At 31.5% G+C, this 20,835-nt stretch overlaps 3 protein-coding genes and 1 long non-coding RNA gene across 7 annotated transcripts in view; 1 reads left to right on the plus strand and 3 right to left on the minus strand.

Annotated features, from left to right (window-relative positions):
• The window catches only part of LOC145942076 (uncharacterized), a 29,350-nt gene extending 18,395 nt beyond the window's left edge, over nucleotides 1–10,955 (plus strand). The window contains exons 3-5 of one of the 2 annotated variants that reach the window (XR_014426301.1): nucleotides 2,065–2,198; nucleotides 9,974–10,061; nucleotides 10,725–10,955. This is a non-coding gene — a long non-coding RNA (uncharacterized LOC145942076). The remainder of the gene's footprint in view (nucleotides 1–2,064; nucleotides 2,199–9,973; nucleotides 10,062–10,724) is intronic. The other variant, XR_014426302.1, reaches the window with a different exon arrangement.
• On the minus strand, nucleotides 2,175–2,697 carry LOC145942073 (uncharacterized). Its single transcript, XM_083048565.1, is given in 3 exon segments — nucleotides 2,175–2,328; nucleotides 2,410–2,636; nucleotides 2,638–2,697. Coding segments are annotated over 3 exon segments (441 nt in total).
• LOC145942075 (vasoactive intestinal polypeptide receptor 2) lies at nucleotides 9,312–13,127 on the minus strand. The gene is made up of 9 exons (XM_083048567.1): nucleotides 13,060–13,127; nucleotides 12,296–12,740; nucleotides 11,656–11,750; nucleotides 11,393–11,558; nucleotides 10,900–11,056; nucleotides 10,689–10,819; nucleotides 9,948–10,039; nucleotides 9,623–9,761; nucleotides 9,312–9,552 (listed from the first exon to the last, which is right to left on the minus strand). The coding sequence occupies exons 1-9, from the start codon at nucleotides 13,125–13,127 to the stop codon at nucleotides 9,313–9,315; spliced, it is 1,533 nt and encodes a 510-aa protein (XP_082904693.1). The 3' UTR covers nucleotide 9,312.
• A 2,533-nt stretch (nucleotides 13,128–15,660) lies between these two features.
• Fdl (fused lobes) overlaps nucleotides 15,661–20,835 on the minus strand; it is a 39,334-nt gene continuing 34,159 nt past the window's right edge. For 2 of the 3 annotated variants that reach the window (XM_083048556.1, XM_083048555.1), the window contains exons 6-8: nucleotides 20,171–20,782; nucleotides 19,116–19,845; nucleotides 15,661–19,042 (exon numbers count right to left, since the gene is read on the minus strand). In XM_083048556.1, coding sequence (XP_082904682.1) covers nucleotides 18,895–19,042; nucleotides 19,116–19,845; nucleotides 20,171–20,782 — 1,490 coding nt within the window. In that variant the 3' untranslated portion in view covers nucleotides 15,661–18,894. The remainder of the gene's footprint in view (nucleotides 19,043–19,115; nucleotides 19,846–20,170; nucleotides 20,783–20,835) is intronic. The other variant, XM_083048557.1, reaches the window with a different exon arrangement.

Genomic DNA, 20,835 nt, shown 5'->3' on the forward strand with positions numbered 1-20,835 from the left:
AAAAAACAAATTAATAAAGATTGTCTAATTATATTCATACGATCGATATGTTTAATTGCTTGTCCGTGAAACATGTAGAGATAAATTCTTTTATGTAATGGCTCACTTATATTGCCATTATTATTCGTCCACTTTTTATACCACTTATTAATCTGTTTGCATATTTGATGAAAGATGGACTCGCATGATAATGTTGTCTCTTCATAAAGTGATATAGAGTGTTGATTTTTACCGAAATGTGAAATAATATATAATCTGCTTAACTGATTATACTTGGTTTTGCGATTATCTCGCCGAAAAATACGAGCAAACAAACTATGTCAATAACGATGCCATTAATTTCACTTTTATTCAATTGTTTATTTCTGTGTTTATTTCATTCTCATTACTCGTCTAGTATCAAACAATTCCTGCTTTATTAGATGTTATAAAACAATTATAAAATTTATATGTAAAAAATTAATATTGTTTATCATTTACACAAAAAATAAATAAACATTACAAAGAACTGACAGTAGAAGAAGAGAAAAAGAGAGAAAGAGAGAGAGAAAGTCTTAAAAAAGACATATAAAGTTAATTAATTGAAAACGTCAAAGTTTTCTCAAAAACATTAAAGTTTATTGTTGTCTCTTTTCCGTGATACTAATTAGTTCTTTCGCTTCGTGAGCAGCTGTCATCATCATTGAAATTGCATATTTTGATAATTTGAGAAAGAGGCAATGTAAAATTTTTTTTGTTTAATACGTGCAAGTTTAATATACTTTTGAAAAACAAAAAACGAAAAAAAATATAATATACTATTTTCGAATTTACGAATATGTTATTAGAGTTGATCAAGCAGTAAATATTTTTATATGATTTTTTATTCGTTAAGTATAAATTTTATACCAAATATGTGTCTGACTTCGAAGCATAAAATAGATTATGACTTATTTTGAATGATTGCTTTAAACTTATTTAAACACACACACACACACAGCATAATTTCGTATAGATTAAATGACATGTGTTTATATACATTAGTATATAATTATATACTTTTATATATCGACAAAGATGATTGTTTTTAATTTTGAGGTATTTTAATTGGGGCTTATTAAATAATATTATATAATATAAAGAAATAAATGGCATGCGTTTCGTAATTGTCTAGTTATTTCAAAATTTATTTAAATTAAATTAAATTAAATGAATTAAAAGTAATTCTGATTTAGGTATTTAATATTTTTTACGAATTTTTAAATGAATTTCTTCTATTCTAAGTCTCATCTGTCTTTTTACAAGCGAGCAAATTTCATTCGCAATTAATCAATCAATTTCACGAAGATCTCCGAGCGATCGAGCCGAATCAGTACAATCGCATTTGCAGAGAAACGAGAAACGAGCGATGCAAGGCGACGATCCGTGAAGTTGGTCTCCTCATCGGCAATTCCATTCTTTTTCACTTAAGCACGAGCCGTATAATCGACGGCGATCGGATACACGGAGTGTCGAGGGTTGTAGGAGTATTTGGAAGAACACGGAGGGGTAGAAATCCCGTGGGGATCTGCTCCATTGTTCCGAGGTGGCCCACTAATCTTCAGGAATCGAAGAGATTCGACAATATCGACGATAAAAACAGCGCGATCCTGCAGTTCATGCAACTCGTGTAATTCAGCGACGATCGTATTTTGAATGGTCGACAAATTTATTGAACGATGACAAATTCCTTTATCGAATAATTAAACATTTATGCTAATCAGTTGAAATTATTTTAGGATCCATCGGAAGAGAGTTTTGGGTAGACAAAAGTTTGCGCGAGTGCAACTAGGTGCAAGCATACATTTGTTGAGATTTTTCTAAAGTATTATATTACAGTGCTGTGTTAATTCATATGATTCTCTAATTAATCTTTATTCTTTTATTATTCTCTTATTGTTCTTGTCACAAAATGAAAACTATGTATTGAACTTTTCTGTAATTCTTTTATTCTTCCTCGCTATTTTATGTCTTTAATCGTGCTAAAATTTCTCTACTTTTATAATAATATATAATTAAGCAAATACTCTTTTTTTTTAATTTCAGAGAAATGATCGATCGGTTCGTCCGCAATTGGAATAAGCTAATGGAGGAATCATCTGTGACTTTCTGACATCATCTGTTCTTCACTTCCGTTGATCGAGACGCGCACAAGTTCAAGCTTGGAGGACATGATTTAGGTAAGCGATGTAACAGATTGCCAGTCGAAGTATCTCGATTTTTGAAAGCTTCTTGTCCGGTGGTAACGTCGGCAGCAATTTTCGCAATTCCGCGAACGCCAAGTTGAAAGCTTCCACTCTGACTCTCTCCCTGATGGAATGAAACGTTGTCTTAAGCGGCTATACTATAGCATTCTTTTGCGTTTGTACGAAACTCCAATACTGCCCTTACCGTGTGGCATGTGCGGTTCGATATTTCGTGGTGGCTCTTCTTCGCCTGCGCCTCTCCTCCCTCGACAAGCTGCCCGAACCAGGAGCGCTTACCCCGTTAACGACGATCCCGTGGCCGCCGTTCGCCATAGATACCGCTCTGTCCTCGCTCGCAAAATCGCAATTGAAGCTCTTCATGTGCCTCGACTGCGATACGAGAGTGTTCCTTTCAAAGAGATTTCGTCTGATCTGTCGAAAGATTATCCCCTTCGCAAAATACACTTATTCGGCATGTAATTTCGCTTTCCATAGCACGTGGCTGTAATTATAGTCGTAATAACCATTGAAGGAGTACGAAATAATATAGATATCTATAGGTGGCAAAATTGATTTTGTTAACGTCATAAGCATCAGCACTTTATAAGCATCGCACGACTCGCGACCTTAATTTTAGAAACACTTTATCTGATTCCCCCCAATTTGTATTAATTTGCTTGATAATCGATCGATTATTACTTTTTGCTAAAAAAAAGCTGATTTTAAATTTGTCACATAATTTATCATTAAATTTACAATAAGGGTTGTATAATATCAAGTTTATTATTAATTTAATTATTTTGTAGTATAGTTATAGATTTATATGTTTGTGACATTTTATTCTTTAATGCAGTTTTCAAGCAAAAAGCATTAAAATACATCATAATTATCGATAATATAATTAATATTAAATAATATATCTAATATATAAATATCATTGCTAATTTATAATTTTATTATTCAGTATTCAGAAAGTTTATAGTATTATAGCAGCATATAAATAAATAATAATCAAATTGTTCGCAATGGTGAGACTCTAGAGAATTGCGAGAAAATGCAGCGTAAAAGGGTTTATTCTAAGAATATTGGGGTTCGGTCAGCGATAATTGGATAGCTAAATATTTGTCAAGCACACAACAGTAACTTATGTAATAGAATTAAGGCTTCATATAAAAGAATAAAACCAGACGACAAGTCAGACAAGTTTCTAGGAAGCGGAATATTACATTAAAAATGTTTCGTATTTTTCGTATACGAAAGAAAGCGTAAATTTAAAAAAATGCTGAATTTTATCGTGTCACTGAACCGATCTCGATTTGATGTCGATTTATGGGAAAGATGTTGCATTATTAAAAGAAACGCGGTTCACGCTCTGCATAAGTGACGCGTTCTTTCATCAAGTATTGACGAAAAAGAACCCTGTATCCTGTTCGATCTGATTTTCATGGTAAACCGGCAATTTGTATGAGCGTTCGCCTCTCTCTTCGATTTTTTTCTTTAATATTTCAGAGAAGACTACCAGATTTCAGACGACAAGTCTTCCCGACGCTCTTATAATATTTATTGTGACACTACTATCCGACAAATAGTCACGATTCCCTATGGATTGTTTTTATTTTTAGGATTTGACATCATACATTTTGATGTCAACTCAATTTTGTAAAGAAAGCACCTTGCAGTTTTGAGAAAACTTGATATTTTATACATAAAATTTACTTAAAACTTTATATACATAATATTTAAAAAATAAAAGATTTGTAATCCTATGATACATAAGCAAAAATTTAATTAATAAGGCACAATTATATAATAGTAAAAATTTATTTCTAATTAGCGTTTGATCGAAAATTTAAGATTTATAAAAATTCAATTCTAGAAATTTTAGAAAATGCCGAATATTATTATAGATTTAATTTTTGATATTTTTTTAGAAGGTAAAGCTACGGTTTATATCAATACGAATTTATGTATATTGTTATATAATAAAATTAATATTTTATTTATTTTTACTCACCAAGCTTCTAAGATAGGAAAGACTTTCGAAATCGCTAATCTTATCCGATTCGTGGCAACATAATTCTTCTCTCACTCATTTCATATTAAATAATATGAAATTATCGCGCACAAGATTATCCGATCACTTTCTATTAATTTCAACACGAATCCACAGATTTTTCAAAACATCCCACTTCGCTGGCTCGTCTATCTATCGAATCTGGATCGCGATTAGATCGACCTCGATTGTTAAACTTATCCGCGACAATAAGATTGCTTCTGGCAATATCTCGATCTCTCAGCTTCGACGAGATCGTCGGAAGAGACAACGGCAGCATCCCTGTCGGAAAAAGGGAAGGGCGAAGTTTGGTACTCCAGCTCGCGGGTAGGGGTTGTTTCATCCTCCGTAACCACGCCCTTGGTCCCGGTATTGTAGGCTCCCTTGCCCTCCCGTTTTCCCAGCATCCCTGACAAGCGCCCCGAGAATTCTCCAATGGACAACCGAGAGATATCCCGACAATCCCGCCCCGACACCTGATGCCACGTCGCCATTCCGCCGCATTTCGCTATTCACGTGACAGTATTTTACAGCTTCCCGGATACACGAACCGTTTTATTGATCATTCGTTGTCCCGTCACTAAAATATCAGTTTTTCGAGGAAACTTTTTTGTCATTTTCTTCTTTGTTTGGATACGACAATATTTTGATGCTCAAAATACATATGAAAGTATAATAAATTTTATATTAGCTTATCTCGTCTATATTCCATCGTTGGAATCTTTCGTAGAAAGAATTTTAAATTTCAAAGATTTTGCAAAGATCCATTTAATTACAGACACTTTGTATTGTTCTATATCTCTAATAATAGCTGAATAATAGCATATTTAATTTGCGTGACTATAAAAGCCATTGACGCAACTTTCTTTTTGCTGCGTCAGTGATAAACTCGAGATATTGTCAGACGTGAAAATACAGATTAATTGAGAAGGCACGACTATATTATTCAAAATATGGAAATATGGAAACGCGTTTAAATTTCTTCTTTGTTTGGATACTACAATATTTTGATGCTCAATACATATAAAAGTATAATGAATTTTATTATTTTTTATATTAGCTTTATCTCGTCTATATTCCATCGTTGGAATCTTTCGTAGAAAGATTTTTAAATTTCAAAGATTTTGCAGAGATCCATTTAATTACAGACACTTCGTATTGTTTTATATATCTCTAATAATAGCTGAATAATAGCATATTTAATTTGCGTGACTATAAAAGCCATTGACGCAACTTTCTTTTTGCTGCGTCAGTGATAAACTCGAGATATTGTCAGACGTGAAAATACAGATTAATTAAGAGAAGGCACGACTATATTATTCAAAATATGGAAATATGGAAACGCGTTTAAATTTCTTCTTTGTTTGGATACGACAATATTTTGATGCTCAATACATATAAAAGTATAATAAATTTTATTATTTTTTATATTAGCTTTATCTCGTCTATATTCCATCGTTGGAATCTTTCGTAGAAAGATTTTTAAATTTCAAAGATTTTGCAAAGATCCATTTAATTACAGACACTTCGTATTGTTTTATATATCTCTAATAATAGCTGAATAATAGCATATTTAATTTGCGTGACTAAAAGCCATTGATGCAACTTTCTTTTTGCTGCGTCAGTGATAAACTCAAGATATTGTCAGACGTGGAAATACAGATTAATTAAGAGAAGGCACGACTATATTATTCAAAATATGGAAATATGGAAACGCGTTTAAATTTCTTGCAATTAGAATTGTAAATAGACTTGGTACAATTATATGAGATTATTATATATGTCATCTTATTTCGTAAAAAATCATTTTTTTCATACGATTATGACATTTATTTATTTGTACCTAAAAGGCACTGTAAAAGCAAGGAGAAAAAAATAATAAACCGCGAAGGGAGATAGATTCGTCGGAGTAATATAGATTTCTTCGGAGGATCAGGTGGCAGACGGGTCGCATCTGTGATATTCGACTATAATAATAACCCTCGCCTGTTTCATTGTAGAATATTTCTATCTTTAACCAGAATTTCTATATATAACCAGAACTCATTCGTTTCATTCATACTTCGTAATAACATATCCTTACATATGTCCAATCTCTTTATATTATAAAACGCGTTTGTAATGTCTGAAATATTGCGATCACATTTATCAGAATAATCATCTCTAATGGCGTTATTAATTTTAAATCCATCTTTTTTTATTTATATATTATCTTGTATGTACAAATATATAACTTATGTATTCGATGTCAGCATAATCGAAGAAGGAGAAAGTAGAGCCACCCTCTCTTTAAAAGGCACAACCGCGGAACTCGCAATTATTTAAATTAGTCAATAGGACTTTAATCTACTTTCAAGCCGATAGAACATTACGCAATCAACACCTATCTCAGAAATTGCACGCATCGGGGATTGACACGTGCAGCCAGAACGCTACAACAAGAAAGTCGCGTGCGTGCACGCGTGGAGACACAACCGATTCTTGCCATAATAATCAAGAACGCAGCACACTCCCTGTTCGACACACCCGATTAATGTGTTTTTGCGGTCATGAGATAGTTCATACCTTGTTACTATGATGACAGTTCCTTTTACATGAACCCTTTTATTTCTTCCTCTATTCTTTTCTTTTTTTGTCAAACATATATATTTTTATTATCAATCATATACGCTTTTACAATTATTGGTATCAAATATTATTAATGTGAATGTAAAATGTTTAACATATTGCCTAGCGTCTATACATATTAATTAATTTCTTTTAAATATTACTATATTTGCCTTGAATGCAATAATATTGCAAAGCGTTTTTTTTTTATTTATAGTATATTCATTGGATTTATAACATATTATTGCAAATATAATAAATAACTTTGTTATTAAATTAATATTATTATTATAATTAAATATTAAATATATTTTGTATATCTTGAATTTATATACGAACTTCAGAAACTAAAATGTAGAGTCATGTGAAAATATGATCCTTGACTTCTTAGTTATCCTGACATTTTTAGTATATCATTATTGTGATGGCTATTATTAAAAATTCGTTGAATTAAACAATTATCATTTATTTTTACGCTAAGATAGTTATAATAAGATATGCTATAATAAGATAGTATCAACACAATAATATAAAATTCAATTTTAAATCATTAAATAGTACACATACAACTTAGCAAAACATATTTCAATTTAAGTTCCATATAATTAAAAAAATATAAACAATAATGAAGAATATGTACTTATGATAATTGAAAAAAGAATGAAATAAACGAAGCTACAATATGGAACGGTGGCAGCACAAACAAGAGCAGCACAATTGAACCTTATAATCGATACTGAATGGAACTTACCAAGGGAATATATTATAGTCTTACCTTCATAAGATTAAATTTTCAAAGTTATGATATTTATTATAGTATGTTAATAAAAAATGATTTAAACTCACAAGATAATAAACATTTACGCCAGCGAGCATTTATGCAAATATTTTAATAATAATTTAAAAAATAATCTGTATGATCTTGTGTGTCACATCAAAAATTATAAATATAGACACTTTTTAGTTTTTCTCTGTAATACAAAAAGGACTTTGTGATATACTATATTAATATATAACTTAAGAAATTTTTTTTTTTTTTTTTTTTTATTATTGGGACTATATTAACTATTTAATTAATAATTATGTAATCTCATATAATTTAAGAAACATATATATTTTTATTATCAATCATACGCTTTTACAATCATTGGTATCAAATATTATTAATGTGAATGTAAATATTCGTAGATATTCATATTCGTATATATACATATTCATATATATTCATATTCGTATATATATACGAATATGTATATATACGAATATGTATTTATACGAATATGTATATATACGAATATATATATATATATATATATATATATATATATATATATATATACGAATATGTACATATACGAATATGTATATACTTTATTGCTCGAATAAATGATAAATGCATATGATAAAGCAAATGATAAGAAACCATGTCATATAAATAAAAGTCCTGCATGTTGTTAAGAACACAATTAATTCGTTGCTGAAATATTTTACGTACTATAAAATATGTATTCACAAAAAACATATTTTATAGTACATAAAATATTTCAGCAATGAATTAATTGTGTTCTTAACAACATGCAGGACTTTTATTTATATGACACGGTTTTTTATCATATGCATTTATCATTTATTCGAGCAATAAAATAATGATATATATAAAATATATATATATTTTTTGTGAATACATATTTTATAGTAGGTACATAAAATATTTCAGCAATGAATTAATTGTGTTCTTAACAACATGCAGGACTTTTATTTATATGACACGGTTTTTTATCATTTGCTTTATCATTTATTCGAGCAATAAAGTAATGATATAAGATGTTCTATCCATATTGACGAATTCTTTCTCGAAACGCGATCATGACAAATATCGAAACATATAGTTAATTAAATTTTAATAAATGACACGAAATTGTATCGTGATAATAGTTCTTTATCAAAATATATATTCCATACGATATTAAATAATTTTTTCATTACTTAATTTCATAGAAATTATGAAAAATTATAACAAATTATAAAATATAAAACTATTTGTAGTAGAAATAGATTTAAATTTATTCTTGGAAAATTTAAAGAAAAATTAAGCTCGACAAATGAATTCGCATTATTAACGATCCTAAGCATATCGAAGTGACGAATATTTATCAAAATAAATTTTTATTTTTCCAAGAGAATTTATGTGATGATGATAGCTGCGCACAATGAAAAAGCTAATTTGACATCACGAAAAAGAAACAATAAACTTCGAGAATTTTGAGAGAACTTCGATATATTCGAGTATCAATTTAACATGCCTTGTTTAAAGGTGAATTTTCATCTATTTCATTGTCATCTATATGATTTTTTTATTAATATCTATATACTTGTAAATATTTTTTATAAGTAGATTATATATATTTTACATAAAATTTTATTCAACATCGAGATAGTTGATTGAATCTACTTAACATCTTTCGTTGACAACTTTTTCATGACTGTAATCGTGAAATTGGTACCATTATCGCCTTCCGATCGATGCTGTTTTCGATTGATTCCATCCTTCAAACTTTTTGATAATTCTCGATGCCCAGATATGAATGAATCGACCTCCTTCTTTGATCGTCGAGCCCTCCATGCTCGTCGCATTTCCGCTCTGACTTCGCCGTTTAGCAGACAATACAGTAAAGCCACGAAAGCACCCTAGGAAAGTAAATAGCATGAATGTCTGTATGAATTATAAAGAAAAAGAAATCAATTCTTTCGCATTTACTTGAAAGGACGCAAATAGCTGATCGCAAAAGAGCCAGACGAGTTCAACTCGGTAATCTTGATGGTAAGATAATCCCAAAAAGAAAGTATAATGTATTCCAAAGAGTGGTACCAGAACCATAGTCGATTTTGCCCATCTCCTGCATTAAAAATAAAATAAATAAATATATCTAACAACTATATCGAAGAATTATATATTTTTTTGAAATTAGATTTTATGTGTGTATGTGTTTACGCATAAATAAATTATTACTGTAAGAATTATTATATAGCAATATTAGCGTGTTAATTAGAAAAGTTAATCAAAATAAATATGTCATACTAACTTGTATTTCATCTTTTTTCGTTGCAGATGCACTGATGTCTTCAGCTTTACAAGCAGAACACGAACGATATTGAGGAACAACAGAAAATTGAACTAAAGGAGGAAAATGACATAGGTAATTTTGAATATTTATATAATGTAAATCAGGAACCCGGACCGAACCGGAACTAAAACCGATAACCGTTCCATAATTGTTTTTTTTAGTAGAAACCGTAAATCGTATTGAAATTCTATTAAAATAACATCGGAACAATAACCGGACTGTTAAATTATTTTCGGTTTACAATTCTTTTCGATATTTTTTTCTATTTTTGCGCAATAGACGGAAATGTCACGAAAACTGCCTCCTTGAAGTGCAGTACAATTAAAAATAAATTATCTTTTAAATGTTCTGAAATACATATATTATTGCAATATTTTCATGTATAATATGAAGTGTTTATTTATATGTCATAAAAATTAATAATAATTTGTTTAAAGTAATATAATTTAGAAATTAATTTAATTAGAAAAACGAAAAATAAAAATTTTAAAAACCGGAACCGTAACCGAAAAAATCGTAATTTAAACGGTTTCGGTTTCCTTTATTCTTTATTTATCAAAAAACCGAAACTGGAACCGGAACAGTTATTAAATATTTTATTAAATATTTTATTAAACCGTAACCGAAACCGAACCCTAATTTTGTTTCGGTCCGGATCCCCGATGTAAATTGACATCGTATAAAATACAGCCAACATACCAAAATAGATATGATGATTGGTATTCTTATGACAAGGAACAGTAAGGGATTTTCATGCGTGGTCCAGCAGAGAGTGTCTTCGATAGTTGCGCGTATTATGATCCATGGCACTACTACTAAGACGGGAAGACCTATTTAACAAAATTAAATTTGAATAAGATACGATATAATAGAATTCTAAAGATTTTGTAATCTTGAAAATCTATCTCACCCCAGCCTAATAGGATATACAGAGCTATTGTACTGGTGTCGGCACATAGCGCCTTGAAAACCAGATTATGTAGATACAATCCCTCCATCAAGATCCATGAGTAATTTGCCACGATGAAATACTGCCACAGACTCGTGATAGCCTTACAGATCCACATCTGACAATATTGATTAATAAAAGTTAGAATTATCAGCAATATAGAGTTTGAAAAAAAATAAAAAACAAGACGTAATACAAATAATTTAAAGTATCGCTTTTATACAGAGAGAAATATTTCGATGCAAATTCGTATGATTGATTAATATGATAACTAATTTTGATTTATAAATACATTGAAGACTACTAAATATAAACGCGCAAATTGTTAATATAGAAAAATCAATTATATAATCGGGGAAAAAAATAATAATTAATCATATTATTATATCGAGATAAATAATACATTATATTATTATCCAGATAATAATATATGTAATTAATCGGTGTTCTTTACACTGCGTTCGTTGATAAAAGCACTATTTCCGTTGACGAAGACGACGTTCCAAGCCATTCCAATTCCATCGATAAAAATCCAATCCTTCAGAAGTGCCATGAAAGCTCTCATGATAAAGGACACAAATAGATGCATATGCAGTTTATTTCTGGGATTCCTGAGTTTCCTACGTAAGCGAGTTAACAATGAATGGATAACGTGAACTTCTCAACGAAATTGAAAAGGGGATAACGCGTTTGCTTAAGTAAGAAAGCCACACTCACCTAAGTAAGGAGAAGACTATCATGGCGACGATTAGAGTAATAAACGAAGTACCGTATCCAATTTGTGATACTATCTTGATAATCGGCAACCATTTCTATCAGCAGCACATAATAATAATAAAATAATAATAATATAATTTGTGGTGAATAATTAAATAAATTTTATTTTAAATCCATTATTTATTTTACGATTAAAGGAACGAAATAGTAATATAATTTGATATATACTTGTGTTAACGTCATAATAATATAATGCAATTTTACTTGTTTCATAATTAATCATATATGTATACATGTACATACAATATGTTTTTTACACGTAAAAGATATGAAACTATAAAAGAATGTACATCTTTATAAATTATCTTTGTTCATTACAATAATTATTATTATTAAATGGATATATACTGTGTGTGCTGGCTATTAAAAAATTGCAATACTATACCACATCTAATAATCATCTAAATTATGAAATTATCGTTGATATATATATATATATATGTATATATATATATATATTCTGAATATCATAAAATATATCAAATGTGGTATTAATGAATTCGAAACGTTTTTAAATCGTGGAACTAATGAATTAACACAAGGTCAATAAGGACATAAAAAGAAGATAAAAAAAGCTTACATTCAGGAGCGAATACTCCGCTGTTTCGTACAATCGCAGATGATTCTCAGCACCATTGATCATGTAACGTGTTCTATTCAGCACACACAGACTGTAGTTGCTCCAGAAGATGCCGTCCGAGTTCTGGTACCATTCGCCGTTCGCCAGACAGACCTTGCTGGCAACCGCTAACGCCCTTAGATTTTCACTCGTCAGATCGGTGTATCCCATAATCGGGGCAGGTGGACAGGGCAAGATCGCTGTTTCTGGTGCATCAGTACGCGACCAGCAGAGCAGACCGTCGAAGGTCACCGGACATCGACGAATATCCGTTCCATTGCCCTCGATGATGGTAATATTCGTTTCGGCAAAATTATGATTCTTTTTCCAACGATTCTGATCGATGATACTGTCGCTGGCTAAGCCGATTCCCGCAGCTTCCGACATCACATAAAATATTGATTGTATTTGATATATTGATATATATTTTTTTTATTGATTTATGAATATTCTCGAATTGATGGTATGATTGTTTAATTAATCGCAGAAAAAAAACGCCACGATCGAATGAACTAATAATTCATTGTGTTTGTTATTTCTTTGTAATTGAAGTTTCTTTTTTATCTGTGAGATTTAAAGACATTTTTCAAACTTTAAAGACACTGACAAGTTTTTAGCTGATGAGGATATACAAGAGAGTATTTATTTAACATTATTATTAACAAATACTTATTTTAATTTCATTAAGCAAAATTGCTCAAAGAATATAAAGAATATCAGGTCTACCTTCCTTAAGAAGCTGCTCGCATTTGGATTTCTGCTCAACTAAGAAACGTTCCACTTCATCGACCATTCTAACGCTAAAGAAGCAACATGAATAAATCTATTTTATTTAGACGTGTCTCTTCGATTTCGACAAAATTCTTTTTCGCCATTCATTCCACTCATGATACAGAGAACTATAGTAATCTATACATCGTGATTGCAAAAATATGATACAACGCGTATTAGCGGTACATTATTATTTAAATTAAAGTATTATTATTTAAATTAAAATCACGCATATATATATATATATATATATATTAATACTAATATAATTAATAACACGCGACGCTATAATCAAAATTAGAGGAAAAATAAGTATATTTAATACAATATTGTGAAAAAAAATTCTTCAAAACATATCAGGTCTTTCTCATTTTATTATTATTTTCAATTTTGCATCTTTTTATAACGTGAAAAATTTTATTCGCGCGTTACAAAGATTTTATATAAAACAACATAATTATGAACTACTAAATAGATTAACAATAAGTCATAAAAAGAGTTCTTATTGGGAAGAATTCTATAGATAATTTTGAATTATAATTGTGTGTAATCTTAATATTTTAATTTTCAAAAATTTTTCTAATTTTCGCATTTTTTATTTTGATAAATTTTGGATTAATTTCAGATATAAAATTTACCACAACTTATCCACTCCCGTATTAATATTTTAATAACATTATCTTATGTAAAATTATCGCAAATAACAAATAGTAAAATTATTTATTGTTATATAAAGCGTTTTTTATACCACATTACACTCTCTGTATCTCTCCAAATAATAAAACATTCTGACAATAAACTATTAATCTCTTTATCACTATGATTTATGCAATATATATCTCGCTTTATCTCATCGTCTGCAATTTTATTTTATTTTTATGGGAAAAATTTGTTTACTACTCACGATGACATAGTTTTGACACAAAGCTCTTTCTTCAGGATGTATACCCACGTGCGCACGCGATCGTGGATCTTCTGCAACTTTGGCAAGAGAAACGACGCCGTAAAAATCGGACGGCTGCGCGTTATACATCACACATGCACGTGTATTTTCCACCCACTCTGAACCTTCTTCTTATAATGACGCATATGGAAACAAACTTGAGTAAGTATGCATATATGTATATAGAGCGAATCAATCGTCTGTTAAGTAAAGTGTGTCTGATTGTATATGAATGAAAAATTTAGAATTTTTTAATTGCGATTGTATTGTAAAACTTAAAAAAAATTTTTAAATACTTACACTAAATTATATTTTAAATAACATAATATGCAAATAAATGTCTGATTTAATTTAGTAAGTAAAAATGTTACTTATAATATTGTAAATTTTAAGCAAGTATAAATTTATCTAAATAAATTTTTTCTAAAACAATTTTTTTTACATAATTAATAAACAGTCGACATAAAATTATGTAAAGTTCTGCAATAATTATAATTTTTTGGTAAATTGGTTGGAAGATAGAAAAAAATTTATTATGTATGATATATGACATCAAAACTTATTCGAATTAATTGAAGAAAGATTATTATATATATCTAATAAAATCTTAAGAACCGAATTTATCGTATTACAAACATTTTTGATTATTGTAAATTTTATTATATTAATTATATAGAAATTCTCATATATACTTTGTTTTTAAATTTTTGCAATGCAATCATAAAAATTTAAAAACAAATGCATATCTGCATTTGTTTAGTAATGAATATTTACAAAATTTTAACTTTTAATGTATTTTTTGTCACATTTTGTTCTATTTTCATCATTCCTTTTATGTTGCATATCTTCATTCGATTTTTTCGCTTATCATGAATACCTATCATGCGATAAGTAATGCATTTATGAGAATATAAACAAATCATTTACTTGGTAAATATAATCCATCAATGACTAATTTCTGAAAGACCTCTTCGATCGATCGTCGTCAATATTGGCTCAATGGCCAAAGGTTGATGGTTTGAATTTCTAATCATATTGCTTGATTTTATCCTTACTTCCGTATACACTATACTCGTATAAAGTAAAAGTAATCACGAGAATAACAAACACAGATTATAACAATGCAATTTTCAAAGATCTGCTATTCGATCAATATTAATTATTTTCAATTAATAAAACAGCGGACTTATATTAATAAATATTAATTTAAATTGATTAATTTACAGATAAAAAATATTAAAAATACTATATCCTCACAACTTTTGTTTTTGTTTATGAAAAGAGAAAAAGATTACACGTGTGACAAGATTAATGACAATGTAAAACACTGCGTCGACGATACGTCTGCGTATCAGACGATGCGTCTGATTTATAATAAATCATTCCGTTAAATGCATTTAGATTTTTGTTTATAGGTACTTTTTCATAAAATTTATATATTTTAAAAAAGTTTATAAATATTTAAAAACATATTTTTTTATTTTTCTTAGAATTTTTCTTCATGACGTTTATATATAGATTATTATATATGTATTATATATTGTTTATATATTGTCGTCACAAGCTTTTCATTTAATATCTATTATAATGTATGTTCAACAAGGAAACAGGATAATTTGGGGAATAAAGCGAATAGCGTGTGATGTATTAAAATTCATTTTATGTTAAATCCGTGTGGGAGACACGTCATAACAGAGTATATCTTTCTGGGATCAGTTCGGAGAACTGGCCGACACACACACATACACACACACACACATACAACAAACAAGCATACACACACATACACACACAAAACTGTGTCTTATTTACATGCATTCATCGTTGCGGACCGAAGAGAGTCGCATAACATAAGTATACGTACCGTAAATATATCACCGTTCTAATCGCCATACATTTCTTGTTGTTTACAAGATCGTCGAACATTTTTATTACGCATAGCGTACGGTTTACCTTCATATCTATCGAACTCTGTTTCGTTCATTGCGATTAGGACGAACATGACATAAGAAATAACCGGAGGAGTAATTCGTGCGCGTATATCTATATAACTGCAATTTTAAAGATCCCTTCAACGTTTATGTTATTCATCTTGCATTATGACGTCATAAAGATATTTCGAATAAAATGATTAATAATAAAAAATGATATAATATAATATATAATAAATATCTCTTTATATATTTATATATATATAATATATAAATATATTTATTATATATAAAAATATTATTATTATATAAAATATGATATAAAATATGTAATAAAATATATAATAAATTGTATAATTAAGTATATATATATATTTACAAATATATATACAAATATATTAATTATATATATTAACTATATATGAAATATAACGTGGCAAATGCCACAAAATTATTCGAAAAATTAGTCATTTTATTTAATAAAAAGCTTTTACCATATACGTTTTAATAATTATTTATAGTTTCTTGCGTATGGCATCATAATCAAGGATGATTAACATAAACATTCAGCATCTTTAACGTAAGTATCGCAATCGCATATGTTATATATCCGCAAACGCGCAAGAGAATTAACTCTTCTTACAGCCATCGATATCAGTAAGTACAGATATCTCATCGTCTTTTCTAGATTTGCATTACAATATCATTTCATACCCCCGTCGTCTTTGCCTACTTATTCTAAATATCTATCTATCGATTTATCTAATTATCTAACTATTCGTCTATCTACATGTCTATCTAAATATTATACGTTGCTCCCTAGGTTGTTACGAAGTATTTACAAATTTTCGCGGCTTACTCGTGTTTCCTTAATTCGTAGGCCGTATTGTACTACAGGGAGCAAGGGGGCGAAATCCATGTGTGATTGTTTCTCTGCCATAATCACTCGCAATCGTGTTGAAATTATTACAATTTCGGGCGAGCTTCTTTGCGGTTCTATCAGTCAAATTTTCATCGTGATTATACACGTACATACATTGTATTATGAACGCGGGCATTAAAAATCGCAAGGAGCGAGGAGATTTCGATAATTTAAAAATACAGAAGAAGAACATAATCTAAGCAATGTAATTTCTGTAAAATTGAACTTTTAAATTAAATTATCCAGCTAATGGATAAAGCAATATTTGAAGAGCAATTAATTAAATTAATTGCATTTTGTCAATTTACGACAATAATTCTGTGTTGTGTTTTATAGAAGAATAAAATGCTGTAAAGTTAGAGAATGCGACAGATTACACAAATTTGACGTCTAGAATCTTATGTAAATCGCCTTTTCTCTAGATTGGAGATATCATTCTCGAAAAAACACATCTTTCGTCCTCTGCGTGTGCATAAAAATCACTTGATAATTATATCATATTCTGCCCTGAGCATTTTTGCGTTGAGAGATAAGTAGAAAGTTCGATTAACGTCGCGTGCCGACAGATCGGGGCAAATCTTACTGATATCAAGCGTTCTCGTTATACGCTATCTTTAATACAGATCACCATAAACATACAGATACATACATACAGACACATACATACACACATACATTTTCTTTATCTCTCTTTCTCTTTCTCTTTCGTTCAACGTCCATATCATGGTGTCAGCACGACGGTGGTGCTTTCTTCGTTTTATTTGTTACTTATACTTTCAATATAATATAATCTCGATCGTTAGAAAGCTAAATTACACAATATAAAATTTCTCTCGCAGCGTCAAGGCTACCGTGTAATTGTAATAGCCTTCTTAGATTCGTGAATTTCGAAAAATAATACGATAATAAGCTTTTTACGCGTTGATAACGCATATGAGGCAACGATCTCTTATTTTATTCGATATCATTCGCCGACGCATTCAAGGACGCCTTCCTCGCTCTAATTGATCAACGAAACGATGCTTATCATTTCTCGATATTAGAATACAGCGCAATTATCTCAATTTGTCTCTATTACGCATTATCGTGCAGTATGATTAATACTCTATAGCAGAATATAATTCAGAATATTAGTTTCATCGAATCGACAAATAAAAATGAAACACAATATTAAGAAACAATTATCGTATTATTGAATCTTAAAAAATTTAAGAGTGTGAAAAATTTTCGTATTTTAATATAAAAAAAAGTAAAATAAAATAAAAAAAGATAACAATGTATATTTTTCTCCGACATCGAATTTATTCTCAAAATATCAAAATATTGTTTATATAAAAAAAAGAAAAAATCTGCGATATTTATTTTCAATGCACAATTCGATCTTCGACACCGTAATAATCAATAATCGCGAAAGCGGTTCATCGAAACAATTTTTACGTTATTTCTTGACTGCGATTCGACTTGTTAAGTGGACGCTTATAAAACTAAGCTCTCCGAAGCACTTTACAAAAGAAGTTCAATAGTTCTATGTTATGAATCGCGTATTCAAAAGTTAATACATGATTAAGACTCGTGACTTATCTGTTATCGCTCGTATAATCTCGTAACTTCGTGTCTGCGCGTATATTATACACGCAGAAAGAGCATAAATGATAGTTTCTCGAATCATTATTATTCGCTATATCGATATTGTTTATTGAATGCCTCGCAAACTTTTTCGGCGTTTGCCGCGAATGATAAAAATCACCATCGGATGATTAATCGAGCAGGAACGATTGTCAAGTTTGTCGGCGGCGTTTTGCCGTTATCGAGAAATCCCGTGAATCACGAATACGCGATGTAATTGCGCGTCGGACGAAATTGATTTCGACAAGGCTTGCGGTCGCCGCGGTTTCTTATGACGTCCCGTTTTCATACGATTATTATCAGTACTGCAAGTACAGCACTCGCGGGACGACTGATCGATAGTTCGCGAATTTCTAACGATCAGAGGTCAAAGGCATTTACCGGGATTCTGGGAACACCAATACGGCCACATGGATTCCGTCTTGATGCCTCTGCTATTCATAACTTCGATGTGCGTCGCCAATCTGGTGTAAACGTTTTCGTCGGTGGAGTAACTGTTCGTCGGCAAGTCACTCCTAAAAAAAGAAAAAAATTTCCTCGTGAAAATATTCTTTATAAAAACGACACTTTTTCTATTATTATATTTACCATAATCGTTCAGCCAACGCTGACGCCCTGGGCCATAGTCGAGGTCCCAGGGATGATTGTCCGGTTTGCTCGTTCCAAATCGCCGCCTCGCCACCGAGCACCAGAGGCAGCTGCTGCGGCGGATAGTCCCTCCACGGACGGTGATTGTAGACAGTTTGCCAGGTACGATATTCGCCGCACGCGGCCTCGCCGCTCTCCCGCCATCTACCGAAGCCGCAGTCCAGGTACCACGCGTCCACGTGCGAGAGAATCACGCGGAAGCCGTCCTCCAGGAGGTCCGGCGTTTCCGGCCAGTTGCTGCCGCCCCAGGATTGGATGACGTGGATCTTCGGATCGAAGTACATCATGATGTACGGCCTCTTGGTCAACGGCGAGCTCCACAGAATCACCGCCTTCGGCACCTTATTGTGATTCGCCCGGATCAGTCGCTGCAGCATCTTCGTCTCGAATTCCGCCCACAGCGCGTGATGATCCGTCATGTTTTGCGCCTGCATCGCCAGAGTGATATTGCCGTATTGCGCCCAACACTCGAGGTTTACCTCGTCGCCACCGAGGTGCACGACGTCGCGAATCTCGGTGAGGTCCAATAGTTCCCGGTATAGGCCCTCGAGTATTCGATACGAGTGCTCGTTTATAGGATTTAACTGGCCGCAATTCGGCTCGCCACAATATGACGACCACGGCTGCTGGTCCACGCATAATGCCAACTCGCCGAAACCATGTTCCGCACCTGCCATCATATATATAAAAAATATTAATCTATTTTAGAAATGTGACATCTAGTACAATTTCAAACTCTCACAATATTATTATATTATATATCATTAATATATTATACATCATTCCCTTATCTTTAAAAAATTATATTTTTTCTCAAGTACTTATATAATATTATCAATTTTTAATTATCATAAATAATTAAAAACGTTATTAAAACGAATTGTCATTCGCTGATAATTTCATCCCATTTTAACTTTTAATTTTTTATTAATATTTTTTTCAAGAATTTCAATCTTTTTCAATTTAATATGCAATAAAGATAATACTGAACTAACCCCATTGCCATCCGGCGCCGGCATGAGCCGGAGAATCAATCTCGACGATGATTCTGACGCCGCGCACCTTGGCGTAATCGGCCAGATCCTTCACGTCGTCGGGTGTGTAAATGTGATCGCCACTGTAAGCGCCCCATCTCGCCATTTCCGGAAATTGCGCCGAATCGAAGGGAAAGCTCTGAGAATCGGTAAGATGCCAGTGAAAGGTATTGAGCTTCGTAGCCGCCATGCCGTCGATCACCCTCTTCAGCTCCTCGACGGGGAAGAATTGTCTGCCGGTGTCGACCAGGAGGCCACGATAAGGGAACGTGGGTCTGTCCTCGACGGAGGCTCGTGTGAGAACGCGAAGAGCACCCTGCTTGCCGGCGGCCTCGTCCCACCAGAACAATTGACTGAGAGTCTCGAGGCCGTGTCGCACTCCGAAATAACTCCTTCCCGTGATCCTGGCCTCCAAGATTTTCCCTTTCGGTACAAGTTCCAGCTTGTACGACTCATCGGTGTCCAGAGACAGAGTGGTGCCCCGCGCGTTTCCGGCGCTCAGGTATATGATGAACGCGTTGATGCCGGATCGACTCTTGGCATTCAACACCTTGATCAAACTTCTGATGTTCCCTGCCATTAAATAAACATCTTTTACGTGGGAAAAGACAACAGTGTCAATTTAG

This window comes from Prenolepis imparis, unplaced genomic scaffold (assembly GCF_030444845.1).
Source record: "Prenolepis imparis isolate NDT839.2.m4 unplaced genomic scaffold, iyPreImpa1.0 SCAF_10, whole genome shotgun sequence".
In the NCBI taxonomy this organism is placed as follows: domain Eukaryota; kingdom Metazoa; phylum Arthropoda; class Insecta; order Hymenoptera; family Formicidae; genus Prenolepis; species Prenolepis imparis.